Raw genomic sequence first — 19,054 nt, forward strand, 5'->3', positions numbered from 1 at the left:
CTCCTTATAGCCCTTTTGTCCAGAAAGGGATTTCTTATGTATGTATAATGAATATAAATATAGGTTTTAGGAAACGCTAATGTTTTAATGAGCTAGAAGCAGGCAGACAAGAGAGAGAATAATTGAAGGATTAGTCAACATGGGGGCAATTTGACTTGAAAGCGAAAATCTGAGCAGGATATGTCTGGGGAAAAATGAGAAGAGGAATGGAATGGAAGGAGCTCATTTATGATGTGAGCTAAACCTAGTAGAATTCTGTCTCAGAAGGTAAAAAGTGAAAGTTTGTATGGGGAACTTGACCTAGGCCAGCTATCAAGGGAAAGTGACTAATTCAAAAGACTTGGCCCAGGCAGTATGGAGCAGCTGTGTCTCTTAGAGGTGTCAGAAGAAGAAGAGAAAGTTTTGAAACCAAAGCCTCAGTTATTCCTGGAGCCCAACATAGAAGCTCACTAGAAACCTTGCTGTCTTAGGGCAAAATTAAAGACGACAAAACTGATGTCTTAGGACAAGTCAGGCAATTCCTCTAACATGAACCACCCACACCAATTGAAATAGAACAAAAAAGATTGTAAGTTTAGTGATGTGAAATTTAATTTAAAAATCAGAACCGAAGATAGGCATGAAAGTGAAATGTTTTATTTCTTCCTAAAAATACTTGGCTATTAATATTTGTTTTGAGTTCCTAAACAATACTAATAGAGAATGATAAAACACAGTTGACTTTTGTAGTTGACACAAGCCTCAGAATGCCAGAAGGGAGATTTGTCTTCTTTCAACTTCTACTACTCTGAGAACTGCCTACAATTTTTTGAAGAGTCAGAAACTGGCTGGGAAAGGAAAAAGCAGGATTATTTAGTGGAGTTGTTTGCTAGGCCCATGATTTGGAGGTTAACAGTCAGGGTAACTGTAGAACCAGAGAGTCTCTCATTTGCCTGGTTTCCCTGGGATTCCTCACACTGGCAGTGAGTCAGTTAATGGAATAAATATCTTGATAGCTCACTATATAAATTATGATGATAATAAGGATAGGGATAGGAAAAAAAAATTGAGAACTCTGCTCTTAACACTGGCTGAGCAAAGCATCTTGCATGGATTTACCTGTTTAACTCTTACAACAACCTTATAAAATAAGGATTATTGTTTTGAATGTGTATTTCTTGCTTTCTTTGTCTGTGTTGGGTCTTATTTGCAGAACGTGGCATCTTCGCTGCAGCAGGTGGGCTTCTCTAGTTCTGGTGCAGCTTCTCCCTAGTTGTGGCCTACAGGCTCAGTAGTTGCGGTGCATAGGCTTCGTTGCCCCATGTCTTGAGGGATCTTAGTTCCCCAACCAGGGATCAAACCCACATCCCCTGCATTGGAAGGCACAGTCTTAACCACTGGACCACCAGGGAAGTTCCCAAAATAAGGATTATTATTGTCTCCATTTCACAGAAGAGAAAATTGAGATGAGAGAAGTTTAATAACATAATTTAAGTAACCACTATCGAGTTTCAGCTTCAGAGAAGGGGTTCCAGGGGCTAGTGAGGGCAACCCCCAAGTCTCAACTGCAGAGGCTAAAGGGAATAATCCCCATTAATGTTTTGGATGATAGTAGAGGAAGTGGCTAGTAAAAAATGGGAGTGATTTGGCTTATGAATATTTTTCTATTCTTTAATCTCTTTAATGTCCTTCTCACCCTCACCCTCTCACCCTTGTTGTCTCGCCCTCTTGCCCTATAGGTTGGCTGCTAGATCAGTTCTGATTGTCCCTAAATGTGTTGAGGTTTGAGGTCTAGGCTGAAGGACCAGAGGCCATCTTGTCATGTGCTCATGGTAACTCATCAGAGCATAAGAAGACAATCTTCTGTTCATACCATGTCTGCTGAAGCTCCATTGGCCAAAGTGACTCGTATGATCAAGGTCAAGGGGCTGGGAAACACACTCTCCTGGTCCTGTGGCTATGACTCCAGTATAGATATTTAATTCTTTTATAGTGGAATAAAGAACTGAGGCCACAATTGAATTTCTCCCTCCCTCTTATCACTTTTATTGCTATCATATTCTTAGCTGTTTCTCACTCTTATCTTGCTTTCTAAATGGATATACATCTTATTTATAATCATTTGGTTTTTAATACCTGAGTTGCTCCCCACTGGCTCAGGTTTCAAATTTTACTTTCCTTGAAATTTCTCTGGTGCCTACTACAATACCATTCACACAGAGAGTATTCAGCAAATGGTGTTGACTGCCTGCTGTCTTTTAAAAGCACATCTGGAGAGATACTGAAGGCACCTGGCATTACTGCACTGACTTCTTAGTAACCTGGCTAACCCAGATGGCCTAAAGACCTCAGCTGCCTTTACCCAGAGGAAAGTACTGTGTTAATGTTGCTACTTTTCAGTCGCTAAGTCATGTCTGTTTCCTTGCAACCCCATGAACTGCAGCCTGCCAGGCTCCTCCATCCTCCAGTATCTCCCGGAGTTTGCTCCAATTCATGTTCATTGAGTCAGTGATGCTATCTAACTATCTTATCCTCTGTTACCCCTTCTTCTTTTGCCTTCCATCTTTCCCAGCATCAGGGTCTTTTCCAGTGAGTTGGCTCTTTGCATCAGGTGGCCAAAGTATTGGAGCTTCAGCTTCAGCCTCAATCCTCCCAGTGAATATTCAGGGTTGATTTCCTTTAGTACTGACCAATTTGACCTCCTTGCAGTCCAAGGGACTCTTAAGGGTCTTCTCCAGCACCACAGTTCGAAAGCATCGATTCTTTAATGCTCAGCCTTCATGGTCCAACTCTCACATCCATACTGGAAAAACCATAGCTGTGGTAATAGAGTCCGCCAGTTCTGTTTGAAATTATCAGAAACTCCATGACTCAGTCATGGCTCAACTTACATAGGCACCTGTCCTCCTATATCAGCCGTATGAGGCTTGATTTCTTTCTTACTGTCTTAATCATCACAATGAGATTCCTGGAGCTTGGTATAAGTCAGTTTGAAGGAGCTTTTCTCTCGAGTCATGTTACCAAATACTGGTCTTTGTGGGGTTGTACAGCCAGCAGCACTGGATATTAGATCTAGTGTTTATCTCCACAACTCAGTCACCTTGCCAGAGACTTTAGTATGAACTCTCGTCTTCCCAGATCAAATGTAAACCTGAGCTTCTAAATGACTTGGCAATCTACTGACAAATCCCACAGTCTGGCATTCTGTTCACCATGTGTGATGGTCTCAGAGCTCAGTGTTATCTGCCTGACAGCTCATATAATATTTACAGGTTGTTATTTGTGAGGAATTTTAGTTAGCCATAAAGATTTCCACAGCCATGCCAGACATTAGAGGTCTCATTCATCACTCTCATGACCTTCCCCTCTGGAATGTAGCCCATCTGTCTCAGCTGTTGAAATCTTTATGGAAAACCTGCCTATCTTTGAAAGTGTAGTAAGTGATCTGAAAGTTTTCATTGAATCTTTACTTTTGATATATGGTATAGATATATAAAATACTATTCTTATTTTAATTTAATGTCTTGGAAAGTGTTACATTTAACTTGACCTTTCATTTAAATGACAGAAAACTTACTCTGGCTATAGGAGCCCTATGGATCACATCAAAAGAAAATAGAAATCATACAGAAAGCAACTGTGGTGGAGGAAAATGATCTACACATACACATCTATACATACACATACATTTGCTATTAATAACTACATGAAAACTGAAACCCTGTGTTATAATCTTGATTATGACCTTAGGAAGTGAAAAAAGTAGAAATAAGTTTTTCATGTAATTAATTATTATAAGGGCTTCCCTTGTGACTCAGCTGGTAAAGAATCTACCTGCAATCCGACCTGGGTCCAATCCCTGGGTTGGGAACAACCCCTGGAGAAGGGAATGGCTACCCACTCCAGTATTCTGGCCTGGAGAATTATTATAAAGGAGACCAGAAACAAATTCCATAAATAAATGAATCAAACAGGCTGGTTTATAGGACAGAAGAGAGGTGTGACTAACCTTCAGATGATCCCCCGCTGCATTCACATTATTCTCCTGTCATATACCATTTCTCAAACACGTAGTTAGGACCTAATACTGCTACTTCCCCTCTGACTACCTGCTCCATCAACTTGTCTGATCTGGTTCAGTCTTCAGCACTCCTGTAAAATTGCTCTGTCGAGATCAACAGTGATCTTGTGAGCCATACATATTTCTCTTGTATACCCTTAGTCCATTGGGACCCACTGTAGCTTATACTTCACCATCTGGCTCTCCTTCCTGTGTTTCATCCTACTTCATTCTAGTTTCTACATTATCTTTTTTGGCAGCTTTTCTATTGCCACTACCATTTTGGTGAATTCCACAGGATACAATTCCTTTAACAGCCTTCTCTCCTTAAAAGAGTCCAGCCATGAGTCTTTTCCAGTGGTCCAGTGGTTAAGACTCTGAACTCCCATTGCAGGGGCCCTGGATTCCATCCCTGGTCAGGGAACTAGATCCCACATGCTACAACTAAGACTTAGTATAGCCAAATAAATATAAATAAATTTAAAAAAATAGTTCAGCCATTTTTATAGCTTTGGCTACTATATAGTACTTACAGTCTTGATCTTTCACTTGAGTTTCAGTGAAAAGACCCATCTTCCAAGTATTTTCATCTAAACACATAATTTATCTGAAATTCACCTTCCAGTTTATTTTCCTGTCAGTGAAACTCCTAATTGCCTACTAAATACATCTTAGAAGTATAAAGTCATCTATGATTTTTTGCTTTCACTGCACACCAAAGTCACTTACGAACTACCTCTCAAACTCCACTCTCCTACCTCTAATCTAGATAACCTCTTGTCCTCAAGAACAATCTTATCTTTTCATCATCCAAATCCTCTGATTGTAAAACAGTCTATGACCTGCTATTTCCCATTGTATCATATATGAACTAATCTCTTTAACACTCACACTGATGAAAGGTGGACAAATAGTCTACCTAAGAATGAAGATTCTGTTGGGAAGATGGCATTGGTCTAGGTAGACAAAGATGAAGAAAAAAGTTACACAAGCCTAGGCAGTTAGATAATATTCAAAGACTTTTTCTCTCTGGCCTACTTTATACTATATGAGGTACATTCATAGTAGTTAAAACTGGATCTGAAGGTGAAAGACAAACGCTGCCCAGTTGAGACAAAGAGATTGATCCCAGGACTACTACTATTCAGACAACATCCCATAACTATGTGATAGCAACATGATTTGTATGGTGATTAACATTTTGCAAAACAATTTCATATTGATTTTCTCATTTTATCCTGATAACATTTCACTAAGGGAGATATCATTATTCCCATTTTGCATGTAAGAAAAATAAGGCTCAGGGAGAGAACAAAACTTGCTTAAGATCATGCAGTGATGATGATGTCAGGACTCAAATCCAGCCCTTCTGAATCTGTGTTCTGGACACCCTTAGTGATCCAGATACCCTCTAGACTCTGAGCTGGGATTTGAGGTAGAATGCCAGTGTGCTGAATGTCTTTCTGATCTCAAAAAGTTTATTATCTATCATGGAAAGAGGAGGTGGGAAAGGCATGTTCTCAAATAGTCCATTGAATTACACAATATATCTAACATGCCTTGAGAATTGTACCAATGGAGTGCCATTGACCTGTTGTGGACTGTAGATTTTCTCTTTCCACCTTGACCAGTAAAGAAAGACTCCTGTTGGCAAGAACATAATTTATATAAAGTGCCTTTAAAATGTTCATATCCTTGAATCAAGTAAATATACTTCTAGGAATTTTACTTAAGAAAATTAACAAAGAAGTGTGCAAAGATTTATCTACAGAGATGTTCATTGCAGCCTTACTCATACCAGTGAAAAACTAGAAACAACCTAAATTGTCCCGAAGAGGGAACTTCTAAAATACAGTTTAGTACTTCTACTAATGGAATACTGTTCAGTCGTTTAAAATGATGTGAGCAACCACAGATGGTTTGGGTAGGTGAAAGTGGCTAGTTAGAAGCAGGTTTGGCTGCATGTAAGAGAAAACTCAAATAACAGTGACTTACACAAAGTAGGAGTCTCTAAGTTTCTCACATAGAAATTCAGAGATAAACTGAAATGATAGCTACATATTGGTCAAGAACTAGATTTCTCTATGATACAAATGAACGTGTTTACAAAACAGAAATAGATTCACAGACTTAGAGAACAATCTTACAGTTGCCAGGAGTAAGTATGGGAGGAGGGGATAGTTAGGAAGTTTGGAATGGGCATGTACGTACTGCTATATTTAAAACGGATAACCAACAAGAAGCTGCTATATGATACAGGGAATTCTGCTCCATATTATCTGGCCTGAATGGGAGGGGAGTTTGGGGGAGAATGGTTACATGTGTATGTATGGCTGAATCCCTTTGCTGTCTGCTTGAAACTATCACAACATTGTTAATTGGCGATACTCCAATATAAAATAAAAAGTTTAAAAATTTTAATTAAAAAGTCAAAGAATAAAAAACTTTAAGAAAATAAAGTTGAAAAAACAGATTTCTCATATACTTTTAAAACTTTATTTGTTTTTTATTGGAATATAATTGCTTTCTAATGTGTTAGTTTCTGCTGTACAACACAGTGAGTCAGCTATATGTATACATATATCCTCATCCTCTTGAGCCTCCCTTTTTCTCAGCCATTCTTAGTGCATAACTCTTGTAGCCTAAGTTGTGAGGGTCCTGCCCATATCCCCTCTGGCATTCACCATAGCCAGGCTCACCAAAACTAGACTTCAAACTACACATACCTGTGACTCTGCCTTTAAGGGCATCTCTGGCCATCAGCACCTGCTCATCAGCACAAGGGGCATACCGGAAGTGCCGGAGAGTTAAAGACTTCACCACGCTCCAGGAATAGCCCTCAAGCAATAAATAAATATTTATTTATTAAATTCACCATTCCCTTGCCCTTCAGGTGTGCAGGGGATAACTCTTAAGTGTGTCCTACACTGAAGCCCCAGCTGAACTGAGCCCTAGCTGCCCAAAGCAGTAAAGCATCCTTGATCAGCTTTCTTCCCTTTCCTGACTCACTTCTGGCTCTTCTCCCAGTGCTTCCCTCCATCAGGACTCTTAACTCCTCGCACTCAGACCCATGTGCCTGTCTGTTTCTGGGGAGCTGCAACCAAGGTGGCGTCTGTTCTCCTGGTTACTATAGCTCTGAACATCATCACATCCAAGGCAGGAAGAAGGCAGGTGGGAAAAGGGCAAAGCTGCCCTTTAGTTCAGTCGGTCTTTGAAAGAACTTTCCCGGGAGCCTCACCTGAATACCCTCAGCTAACATTCTCACGACCTTGGGAACATTGCTGCACCCAACAGTTACAAATACTATTACCAAAGAGACTTGGTGGCAATCCAGGATACACTTGTTACTAGCTGTGTGACCCTTTACTAGCTGAGTTAGTTTACTGACTGTTTCTGAGCATGGGTTGCTTTATGTGTAACAATGGAATAGCGTGACCATGGTGGGCATTTGGAAGGATTACATTAAGAAACATACAATGCTTGGTACAGAGTAGACATGCAATAGCTGTGTTTTCTCCATTTCCTGAATCATCTGACTTTGAGTAATAAACCAAAATTACCATCTAATACTTACTGATTTATGACCTCAGACATGTTTGATCATCTGCAAAATAAAAATAATAATACCCACCTCACAAGTCACTCTGACTATATCAAATGAGTTATTTGAAGTCACATTTCAGGCACAGAGAGGGGTTTTCCTTTCTCCCCCAACCCCTCCCATCACTTCCTCTACATCAAGAATTTTCAACAAAGTGATATTGCCCCCAAGAGGGCAAAAATTGGTTTTGGGGATATGTAAAACTCATTCTCTTTATATGTGAAGCACAGATACATACAATGCAGAAACTGATACAGATATAGTATACCTGTGGAATAGGGTGATTAGGAGCAAAAAATAGACTGAAAAAATAGACTTCAGTACATGGAAGTTCAGTAAAGAGAAATAAAGGTGTTTTCTGTGTTGATCTTCTTAGAAAGAAAAGATACCTGGAACTGGGGACAGAGAGTGGGGAAAGGTTGAGAAATGTTGCTCTAGAGTCGATCTTGATAGACTGAGTCCATAGAACCCATCCCTGGAATCCGCATGCTTCTGAGCTGGCCTATCTTCCCCACTGCCTTTTTCATAACCCCCACAGGTGAGGTTTCTCTTTTGTCCCCAGTGAATTGGTGGGTTTTATTTATTTTTATAAACCGTCCCCACTTTCTTTTGACCCAAGTTATGTCATTAAACTCCAAAACCACCAAATATAAGAAAGGTAGAAAGATTACTGAATGTAGGAGGGTCTGAATTCCAGAGAATGCACTTTTGGCACAGGTTAAACAATACTAGCTTTCTTTCTAATTTTCTGGTTAGGCCCCTGTGTTGATTAAAATATGGCTTAACACCAGGGTGCTTCCCCTTGGCCCATTCTGTTCATCATGCATTAGAAAATGGTAGAAATGAGAACTTCCCTGAAACAGTGGGGTCTGTGTTGGTGATTTTCAAAAACACCTCAGGCACAATATTGAATCCTGTCACCTCAAGGGAGGAAAGACATTTGAAGGTAGAACCGTTACCCTTTCTTGCTGTTGATATCATACTGCTTCTGTAACCAAGGGGAAATGCAGAGGTTGGTTTTAGAATAAATAAACTCATGTGTAGTTTGCTATTTAAATTCAGTAGACAATACCACACGGTGCTGCTGCCGTACGATAATGGATGGTGTTTACCCTTGAGAATCTGAATCACAAAGCTGCATTGGAATTACATGTAGCAGTTATAGAAACATCTGTATAAGAAAATACCAAAGGACAGCAGAGTGTCATAAAAACTATTCGCCAGTAAATCTGCGTGTGATGGGCTAGTAAAAGTGGACACGTTAGGCATAAGAGATGTGTCTGCCTGTCGTGTAGGCTAGCTTTGTGAGGGATGACAAGCTTCCACTGGTACCTTGAGATAAGAAACAGCTGTTGTTGGCATTGGCATTCCTGTGAGAAGTGAAATGATAATTCTGAAACACACTTGCGAGAGTTACCGTATATGTGACCAACTTTGGAATATATGCAAGACCAGAATCCAGCAGCCCCGAGCTTTTGCTCAACAACATTTTAGCAATCTCCTGAGGAGGAGTACTGATTCCAATCGCATAGAACCATTGTCTGATTGTGTGTTACTTCTAAAGCAAGTAGTTGCCGCCTGTGTGTATGTGGTAGGGATAGAGGGCAGGGGCAAGATGGAGGAAGGCTATTATTTTTCTTTTTTATTGCATCAAGGACATTTTTTGGTATAAAGTTTCTGACTTTCAAACGATGACTGCAAAGCAGTTGCTTAGGTGCATTTATGAATTGTGAGTCAAAGAGGAAAAAACATCTTTCAGCACAAAAGCTTCGCTGAATCTCACCATCGGATCTGTTTAATAGCTACACAGAAAGGCAACGAGCTTTTATTTTAGAAGGTAAAAAATTCACCATTTTCATATACAATTTCTGTACTGTCTATAAAAATTAATAAAAACTCCAATTACAAGAGCTTAAAATTTCATATTGATCTGGAACTTACCTTTTTGTAGATTTTTTTTTTTATTATATCCATTCAGCTTTTTAGTTCAAGTATATTCTTAACTACTACTCTGGCATTTTCTGGGGAATTTTCTTTTCCTTTTAATGTTTAACTGTACAAAGTCCACTATAGATGCCTGGTGTGGGTCTGGCCATTCGCTCAGCAGGCATTCCACTTTTCCTCTGTTTCCTGCTAGATTTTCTGCTTGAAGGTTGTTCCATTCAGGCCGAGCACCCCTACCCAGCCAGCACCCCACCCAGCAGCCAGTAGAACAGACTCCTCTGCTATCAGAGGACATTCTCGGCAGCCTCCAGATCAGACTTTCTGGATGAGATGGTTGGATGGCATCACCGACTCGATAGACATGAGTTTGACCAAGGTCCAGGAGATGGTGAAGGACAGGGAAGCCTGGCATGCTGCAGTCCATGGGGTCGCAAAGAGTTGGACATGACTGAGCGACTGAACAACAAAAGAATAATAGGGAACTGGAGAAGGATGATCAGAGAAATGGTGCAGCTCAGCCCATAGCAATCTTTATGAAAAGAAGAACCATTCCTTCTCTGCTTAGCCATCCATAGCCTTGACAATACAGCCAACGCAAACTCAACCAAGTACTCCCTGGAGTTCTCTTCTACCTTCTGATTTTATGCTATGGTTTTAAGAAGTAGGCACCCCGAGAAACCAGGAGCCATGATTTCTGGCTCTCCACCATGTTTCAAGCTAGAGAAGGCTTGGGTTTTTAAGTTCCCATAAAAGCAGACTGCCCAGTCTGCTCAGGGAGTTCAGCCTAAGTCCTCAGATCAGGTCTTATTACTCTCTGTACTCATCTGGTCAAGAAAACTGTGTCCTAGAGAAGAATAATGGACAAGAGGAGAGTTGGGCAGACAATGACAAAGGTAAAAGAGAGAAAAATAGAAAAAGAAAGGGAGAGTTTGAAGGCAGGGACTACTTCCAAACAGCAGATAAATGTCTTTTTCCTCCATATTAAAAATCTTTCCACCAAAATGAAAAGGCATAATTAGCAGCTAAATACAGGTTCATGTCTTATATCTGTTAAATGACATATCGCCAAGGTACAAAGCAGCATGCCTGGTTGAAGGTTGGGTGGTTTGAGCCCTCTATTACTCTATATAAAACAAAGAGTCTATAGTTTCATTACCCTTAAATTGTCTGGCAGTGGGCAAAGTTTTATTAGAAGCTGTTCTTTCATATTATGCAGTGTAGTCAGGGATATATTAGCTTTGACGTTTTCTTACATCTCAATACACTGTGGACTGAATTTACAGTGAGACCAATTTAGAAGGGAGATTTTCATAGGAGGAAGTAATGGTCAACATCAGCTGTGCTTCAACTTATAAGCAGGATGAAAATTCAGGGGAAAAATGGACATACATGCAAAATTACTGGTTGTTAATAAGAATGCTTCTTATATTTATATGCTTGATGCAATTCTATGTCTCAAAACTGGAGTTTCTTAAAACTCTGTTCAGGAGGAAGATTTTATTATTAAGGAAATGGTATAATGTCTCCTAACATGATCATTTTCTCTTAAAGAAGCCAAAAAACCCCATCATATTAAACCGCACATAAAAGGTTGTTCAACTTTGGAAAAGAAAAAAAAAAAAAAAAACATAGCACTACAAGTTAAGCATTTAAAACACTGTTTAAAAGTGATTTATTTGAGTGATATACAATCAAGTTGTTATGAAACGAATTCCCAGTATGTGAAATTTAATTTCACCTGTAGGATCCATCACTCATCACCGAAGTTTTATTACACTCTAGTATCGGGTGCCATTCTCTCACTTGGGGTTATCTTTTCTAATCAGATCATGCTGGTCACCTGACATTTTTGAGGCACCAATTAAAACATGTCATCAGTAAATGAAATTGAATTCTGTTCAAACCAAATAAAGAGGAAAACTAGCATATCAGAGTGATAAGTGGAGTACTTTAGTGTCAATAACTTAGAATATAAATATATCATAGAGGGATGTTTCAGCTGCTAAACTAATAAAACCCAGTCAATCGAATAGTAAAAGATACTGCAAAACAGCAACAGGAAGTGTTATAAGAACAGCACCCAATGGAGACACATAAGAGAAAACCTGTACACATTCAGTTTCTTATCTGCTCTATAGGTATAACAGTGGAACGTTTTTTGTGTTTTTTTCCTTTGCATTTATCTTTGTGCCTGAATGAGTTCAATTTCACTTATATCAGGACAGAAACTTCAGAACAGCACGTTAATCCGTCCTGTCTTCATGGGCAACTGAACAAACAGACCAATATCAGTGTAAAATTGTAATTCTGGAGATTAATGCTGTCTTTCTTGTTTGCCTTGAACTTGACCTCTTTGCCTTTCTTTCCCCCCTTTTTTTTAGCTTCTGTCCAGGGTCCCTGGGAGAGAGCCATCTCACCAAACAAAGTGCCCTACTATATCAAGTAAGTTGAAAACATCAAGTTCTCAAAGAGGCATGTATTTTGGCTAATATGTATATTCACAGATGAATTTATTTTTAAAACTCGATGTTAGCCTGGCCTACAATACCTAGTTCTTTCTTCCCAAAGAAGCTTGGATAATTAATTCATGCTACAGTGACCACTGAAAACTTGCTGATGCCACAGGGAGGTACCTTTCGGAAAAGTCCAGTTAATGCAACATACATGTTATGGTTTGTGATTGGAGGTGGTGTGGATTTCGTGCAACAGAATAGAAACTGCCTATAATATTATGGAGAGTGGCAGTGAATACTTACAAGAACCATTTTATTTATCCAGGGATTTTTCCCACATTTCTTCTTTAGACAAAGATGGAAGGTGTCTGTAGCTATCTGTCCACAGACTGTTTTAGGTGAATAAATACTTGATGTACCCAAAGGCAGGCAGTAATAGTTCTGGATTTGTGGAGCTGAGGTGTTCATTCTCAACACATAGCACTTGGCATTTTTCACATAACAACAACAAAAATGATACTGTTTTCAGGGGCCATTTATGTCAGTCAAAGGCATACAGGTTCTTAGAAGCACCTTCTGCAAGATGCTGTATAAAATACAAATTATGATACATTGGGTTGCCATGAAAGAGAGAGGAGAGAGAGTATTGAGTTATTATGGTACCTTAACAGTTACTCATCAATTGTGTAATTGAGTCCAGCTTAAATTTAAGTTTCGGTCGGCTACCTCAACAACAATTTAAATAAATCAGATTCACGAAATAGTCTGCAATACCAACTTAAGTCTTTGAACTTGCTTCCACTATCAGTCTGACTAAAAATATGAAATGTTTTTCCATCTTTTCAGCCTGCCATCTTTTATCGAGTCTGTTTTTATTCTTCCACTGCCCATCAATCCTTCATAATTCAGTTTGCAAGCAATAAGGGCAGTCCTAGATCTTCATTACTACAGTTCTCAAGAAATTGGATTTCATGCCTCAATTTTGTTAACTCAGAAGAATGGGATTGAGGGGATGTTTTTGGCTTTTCAAGGAGAGCTATATCCTTTAGGAAAGGTGGTCTTACTAAATTTTTCCAGATAGGGTTTCTCTCACTTTAAAAGTTCTACTTCAGTGTGTTTTAATCCTACTTTTTAATTTTCCAATTTCAAATTTTATTTTATTTTTGTTGTGTATAATTATTTAGTCACTCTAAAGTACATGGTTTAATACCTATTTAAAATCACCCATTCTCTTAAATAATGTACTGATTTGTAGACATGAACTGTATTGCTTTACATGCACTATATATTTTGTGGAGCCATTTTATTCAAATTCCTCCCAGTCTTCTCCTACATCAGTGTCTTCATCATCACAGATTTCCATTTCTGACTAAGACCTGCTCCTTTTTCAATCCATTTCTAAAACTCTCACTTTATCCAATTCCTTTATGAGCTAAAATAAAAACTCCTTTTGTGGCCCAGATGTTAGGATCACCTGAGAGTCTGAGACATCTTTAAGCCATCATTCTCCAAATTGTTACCTGTTTGGGGTTCATTAAGTGTCTTGTGGGATTCCTAGAGTACCCCCCTCATCCCACTGTCCTTTCCTTAAATATGTATCTTCTCCCTGATGTTACATCTCCTTTGAAAGATCCCAGCACAGTGCTGTGAAACAGTGGAAATGAATTCAGTCCAAAAAAAATGAAAAGAAAATGAATCCAGAAAAGCTATAATTCCTCCCTGTACCTTAGACTCTTACTGCTCCTCGATAGGATCAGAGAACAGCCACTCTATTTTTCTTCCTGTTTGTCCAGAGCTCCTTCCCCAACTTGAAGATTATGGTGGCAATTTGGGGAGGGACACAGATCTGGGAATAAAAAAACTTGACTTCTGGTCCCGACTCTGTGATTAGTTGATTGTATGGCCTAGGGCAAGTCACTTCACCTGCACAAAGCTTGGTTTCTCATTTCTCAAATGAAGAGTTGGACTAGATGACATACATCTAAGCTCCTTTGTAACTCTAGGAATCAGTGTGTAACTGGTTCCATGGTCTTGTCCAAATTCAAAATCTTTAAGATCTCAGCCTTCTTTCTCAAGAAGTTTAATCTTTATTTTTTTAAAAACATTTTTATCTTCATTATTAACAGAATATAAATTCTCAGTTTAAAAAATAACACAGAAATTCTATTTTTCCACTATGAATTAGCTTCACATATGCCCTCTCAGTCCACTCCAGTTTCTCCAGGTACCATAGGAGCTTTGGTCTTGGTGTTTAATTTAGCACTATTATTCTTCCTAGTTTAATGGTAAGAAATATAGAACAATAGGCAGGAAAATGAGCAGAGAGGTGAGTATGGAGACCTTAAAAGCCTCTGAAGTGATCAGTCCCTCGGAATGAAGAATTACCTAATTTCTCAAAGATATCCCTGAAACTTTATAGAGATCAATTCTCCATACAATTATAATCTCCTTGAAATTAGAGATTGTGCAGTTTCTCAAATATACTCTTAAAATGTTAAGCCATAATATAGGGAGAACACATGTTCAGAACATTGTCCATAAACAGATTTTTGATGTCCTTTGCGATTTATTATTGCACATTACTACTCTCTAAAATATTATGCTTATACCAAATGACTTTGTACAAGATCCAGTGTACCTCATGCCCTGGCGGATGCCATTCATAGTTTGAGATGCCTTATTGATCTACAAATAACAATAATGATAGTGTTTGTAATGACATCATTTCAACCAGCTCCCATTTGTCCTCATCTTATTTGTCCTGACTTCCATGCAAGAGTTTTTAACCACATATGTCCAGCTGCAGAAACAAGTGTTTCCTCTGGATATTTTTTTAATGCTACATAATAGTTCCTTTTCAATGCTGAAATAAACTGATCATCCACATAACAAGAAGTTTCTATACCAGTAGCACAGTTCCAGTTACTTGCTGAGTCGGCCACTCATCCTTGAGGTTGTAACAATATCTTCTGCTCTAGATAGCCAATCAACTAATGTTTACACCTGCATCCTAACACTGGCTTTTCATATGATGCTAAGAACCTTGATTTTGAAACTTCAAACTACAAGTTTGTCTAGTTTATTAGCCCACAGCATACATCATTGTTACAGTCTTCATTTTCCCTTCCCCTTGGGGCTCTCCTTCTCCTGCCAGCCTCTCTTTCAGGTTATTTGATTACAGCTTTCACTGCCACTGAAAAAATAATCACCAACAATGTTCAACCTGTTACAACTGCCTTTTCCACTCTCTGCCATTTTGTAGTTTTTTGGCCTACTGTCAAACTCATGAAAATTTCAATACAATAGCCTTTAACCAGCTGCTGCATTCTGTTAGAATTTCTTTCACCTTTTTATGTTGCACACTCCCATATGGGTAAACCACACAGAGCCAAGAGCTGGGACTCTCTCTTGCTTTCTTAATGAGTTAGAAAATTATTTTTCTGTGTTCTGGACTGTCCGAAGAATTTAGGAATCCCAAACTTGCATGCAACATGTTTTTGCATAGATGACATAATAAGAGCATAAGAAATTGCACACTGGGTCAGACCCACAGGACAACTAGCCCAGAAGTCTGACCCACATGCAAACAACAATAGCTGTGTTGTCGATTAACCTAGTAATTTTCATTTCAAAAATATCAGGATGTGTCATGACCATTTCTTACAATGCACTGTGCAATCTATTGGCATTGAGTATATCCAGTGGTTTCTTAAACTTTTCCCCTCCTCCCCTTCAGTCCTGTCTTAGAAATACGTTCTATAAACTTACTGATTTCTCTATAAATAAATAAAGATGTACTTCAGTTTCTCTTTAATCTACATCCCTTAACCTCAAGGGGCGGCCCCAATTAAGTGCTATGAAATTCACTGAATACAATTCTATTTACTCAGAGTCGACTTTAATCTCACATCCTCTCACTACCTCCTTTTCATTTTCATCTTCCCAGTCTGAGAGTCTAATCCTTTTTAGGTTTTCAGTCTGCCCTTGAATGAAAGATAAGCATTTCCCTTGATCATCTTAGTTGTTTTTCCCTGGATCTTCTCCAGCTCTGTTATATCTTCCTTGGGGTGTCGTGAGTGGAATGGCCCAAATATTGGTTATTAAATTTGTTAGCATCGTCTCTAGTCTCTGTTCACTCATGAAGAAAGTAAATGCTATTCACAGTCTCCCATTGATGCACACATGGAGAAACCAATTGAGGTCATACCCGTTCTACATATATTGCTTTTAGCAGAAGGTTGGTTTGTGGCTACTTATGTGTAATACCAGATCAAGTGTTTGACCTTTTATTTCTGCCAGCTGTCTCTTAGGAAGGATTTGATTTTTAGACAAGCTGGTCCTTCCCTCCTGCAAAGACGCTGTGGTTGCTAAATATCGGGAGGCATTCAGTAATGAAGCTTGGGAGAAACCTGCTGACTCAGTCACCAGCAGTACATGCCATCATTATAAATATGTCTGAAGCACTTCACAAAAGCATGAAAAGTGGGGTTCTGGGGAACATTCTTACTGTTCAGCTCTTTTTAACACACAATGTTCAAGAAACAACTCAGGTCAAAGTCGTGTCTGTCTTTTCCTGCTAGTTATTTTGGATGTTGTCTACATTGCTGCAGATGTCTAATAACCTTGATCTCTCCTCTCCATTCTCAATCCCAGGCATGTTTCTCCAGCCACCTGTTACATCCGAGTTGCTCATCACTTTCTGTTGGTTTCTGCTTAGCAAAATACGATATAAAACCTCCCTGGTTGAAGCTGACAGTCACTTCAGTCAGCATTTCTTACTGCTATTACTGTGTCACTGCCAAATTGGCTGACTGGAGTTCTCACTCTCCTGTATTCCTATGGCTACCATCCCTGTGGTTCTACTAGAACAAGCATTTGATTCTCGGCATGAAATTTTGGCCATCAGTCTGCACTTACCTTTTGCTGTTTGTGTCCTCTTGTATCCGGTTGATCTTTTCGCAGTTACACTGATGAATCTTGCTCTGAGTACCCGTGCTCCCTAACTCCAGTAGCATCTGAGTTTTGACACCACCTCCCTCTGTACCATATTGCCTCAATTTCAATTTTCTGGGCAGTTTATCAGATTCCAACTACCTCCCACGTTTAAAGCATATCTTGCCCTCATTATTGCTCCAGTTCCCTATTATATGTGCCAGGAGTTGTTCTGCTTCAGGTTTGGGCTGAGTTTATTTGTTCCTCTGAATTATTGACTTCTATTTCACTACAGAATGTTTATTTAGAGAGGGAGCAATAGTTAGCTATGTATCAGCTGTAACAGCAGTCAAGATGCTAAATATCTGTTGGTTAGAATATGGTGGAAATACTTCTGATGAGACGGGTTCTTTAGGTCTTTATTGAATTTGTTCCAATATTGCTTGTGTTTTATGTTTTGGTTTTTTGGTTGTGTCCTGTGGGATCTTAGCTCCCCAACCAGAGATCAAACCTGCACCCCTTTTGTTGAATGGCAAAGTTTTAACCACCGGACTGTCAGGGAAGTCCAGAGGTGGGCTCTTATTATTAAAAAAAAAAAAAAAAAACAACACTGGGTTATGATATCCAGCTAAGCAAACATTCCCCCATGTCTCATTCATGATACCTTACCATTCTAGGAATGCTTGTAATCTTCAGATGTTCAGTTTGAATGTTGGTTGGGATTGGCAGAGGTGTCCTTAGTTTTTCTCAGAATCTAGTTTGTGCTGTTTCTCGTCAAATCCTTCACATGTATATTTTTCTTCAAAATACACCTTTTAGCAGCTGACAAGACACTATGAAATGGGAGAAATAGTAAATAGACCAGGTATCAGATGACTTGAAGTCTGATTTCAACTTTGCTATTAACTAACTATTTGACCAAAGGTGAATCACTTATCTTCTCTGAGTCTCAGTTTCTCCATCTGTCACTGAAGAGGCTGCATCACATGGTATCATAGGTCATGTCCAGTCCTGACATTCCCTGATTTTATGAATGTTGACTTTGAAAGAGAAATTATTTATAATAGTTACCAGAGGAGTGAAAATGAATCTTCATATTGCCCTTGAGGTTTCTTATTGCACCATCAATCTTACCAGGATAGGAAGGACCAATACTGTGAAACTTTTTCCTTAACTGTTTAGCACCATTGATAAGAAGAAGCAGATATAATAGAGAATCAGCTGTCAGTCTTTGAGGATACTGGTGAGTATTTCTGGGTAATTAAATTTGTGGAATTGCTGCCAGAAGCCTGGTGCTCTGACTTTTCAAAAGGCTTTGTACACTGAGATAACCCAGAGGTCAGTCTTCTCTGCTGTGCTTTCTCCTCCGCAGTTTGATGCTTCCAGAGGTCATATTAGCTGAGTCTCATTAAGCTCTGCAACCACAATGAAGGAATGGTCAGTAATGCATACTTGATACAATCTTGAAAACAGCTCAGCTTAAGATGGTAACTGAAAGAGAGTGCAGGAGATGCCACAGTGTCATATGGGGTGCTGATTCTGGCCTTTGCTTTTGTACATCTTGTTGGTAGCTGTAGATGTTACTATCTTCTGTCTCATAAGGCTCAAAAATAAATCTCACATCTTTCCTTACAGTTTCATAAGCTGATACATAGAACCTCAACTGAGATAATAGAGTTCATGAGGATAGGTGCTGTGTCTTTTTCTAGCATAGTACCTCACAGATGGCATGCGCTCAGTAGATATTAGAATGAATGAATAAACAAATGCATACAAGAAGTTTCACATGCTTTCCAGTTGCCTGGCCCCTTTTACTTTCAAATAATCTTCAGGTGTCTGTGTGTCCATTTAGATCTACCACCCAGATGTGTCTCTCATATCCTCTAGTTTTCTTGTTGTTGTTGTTTAGTCACTCAGTCATGTCCAAGTCTTTGTGACTCATGGGCTGTAGCCCACCAGGCTTTTCTCTGTCCATGGAATTTCCATGGGTTGCCATTTCCTTTTCCAGGGTATCTCCCCGACCCCAGGATCCAACCCGAGTCTCCTTTATTAGCAGGCGGATTCTTTTTTTTTTTTTTTTTAATT

The 19,054-nt window shown here is 39.2% G+C and overlaps 1 protein-coding gene across 10 annotated transcripts in view; it reads left to right on the forward strand.

The window, feature by feature from the left end:
- The window catches only part of DMD (dystrophin), a 2,362,639-nt gene that overhangs the window by 2,121,638 nt on the left and 221,947 nt on the right, over window positions 1–19,054 (forward strand). For all 10 annotated transcript variants that reach the window (XM_070783459.1, XM_070783466.1, XM_070783462.1 and 7 more), the window contains one exon: window positions 11,966–12,026. In XM_070783459.1, the coding sequence (XP_070639560.1) occupies window positions 11,966–12,026 (61 nt within the window). The remainder of the gene's footprint in view (window positions 1–11,965; window positions 12,027–19,054) is intronic.

Source organism: Bos indicus, chromosome X (assembly GCF_029378745.1).
Source record: "Bos indicus isolate NIAB-ARS_2022 breed Sahiwal x Tharparkar chromosome X, NIAB-ARS_B.indTharparkar_mat_pri_1.0, whole genome shotgun sequence".
Lineage (NCBI taxonomy): Eukaryota > Metazoa > Chordata > Mammalia > Artiodactyla > Bovidae > Bos > Bos indicus.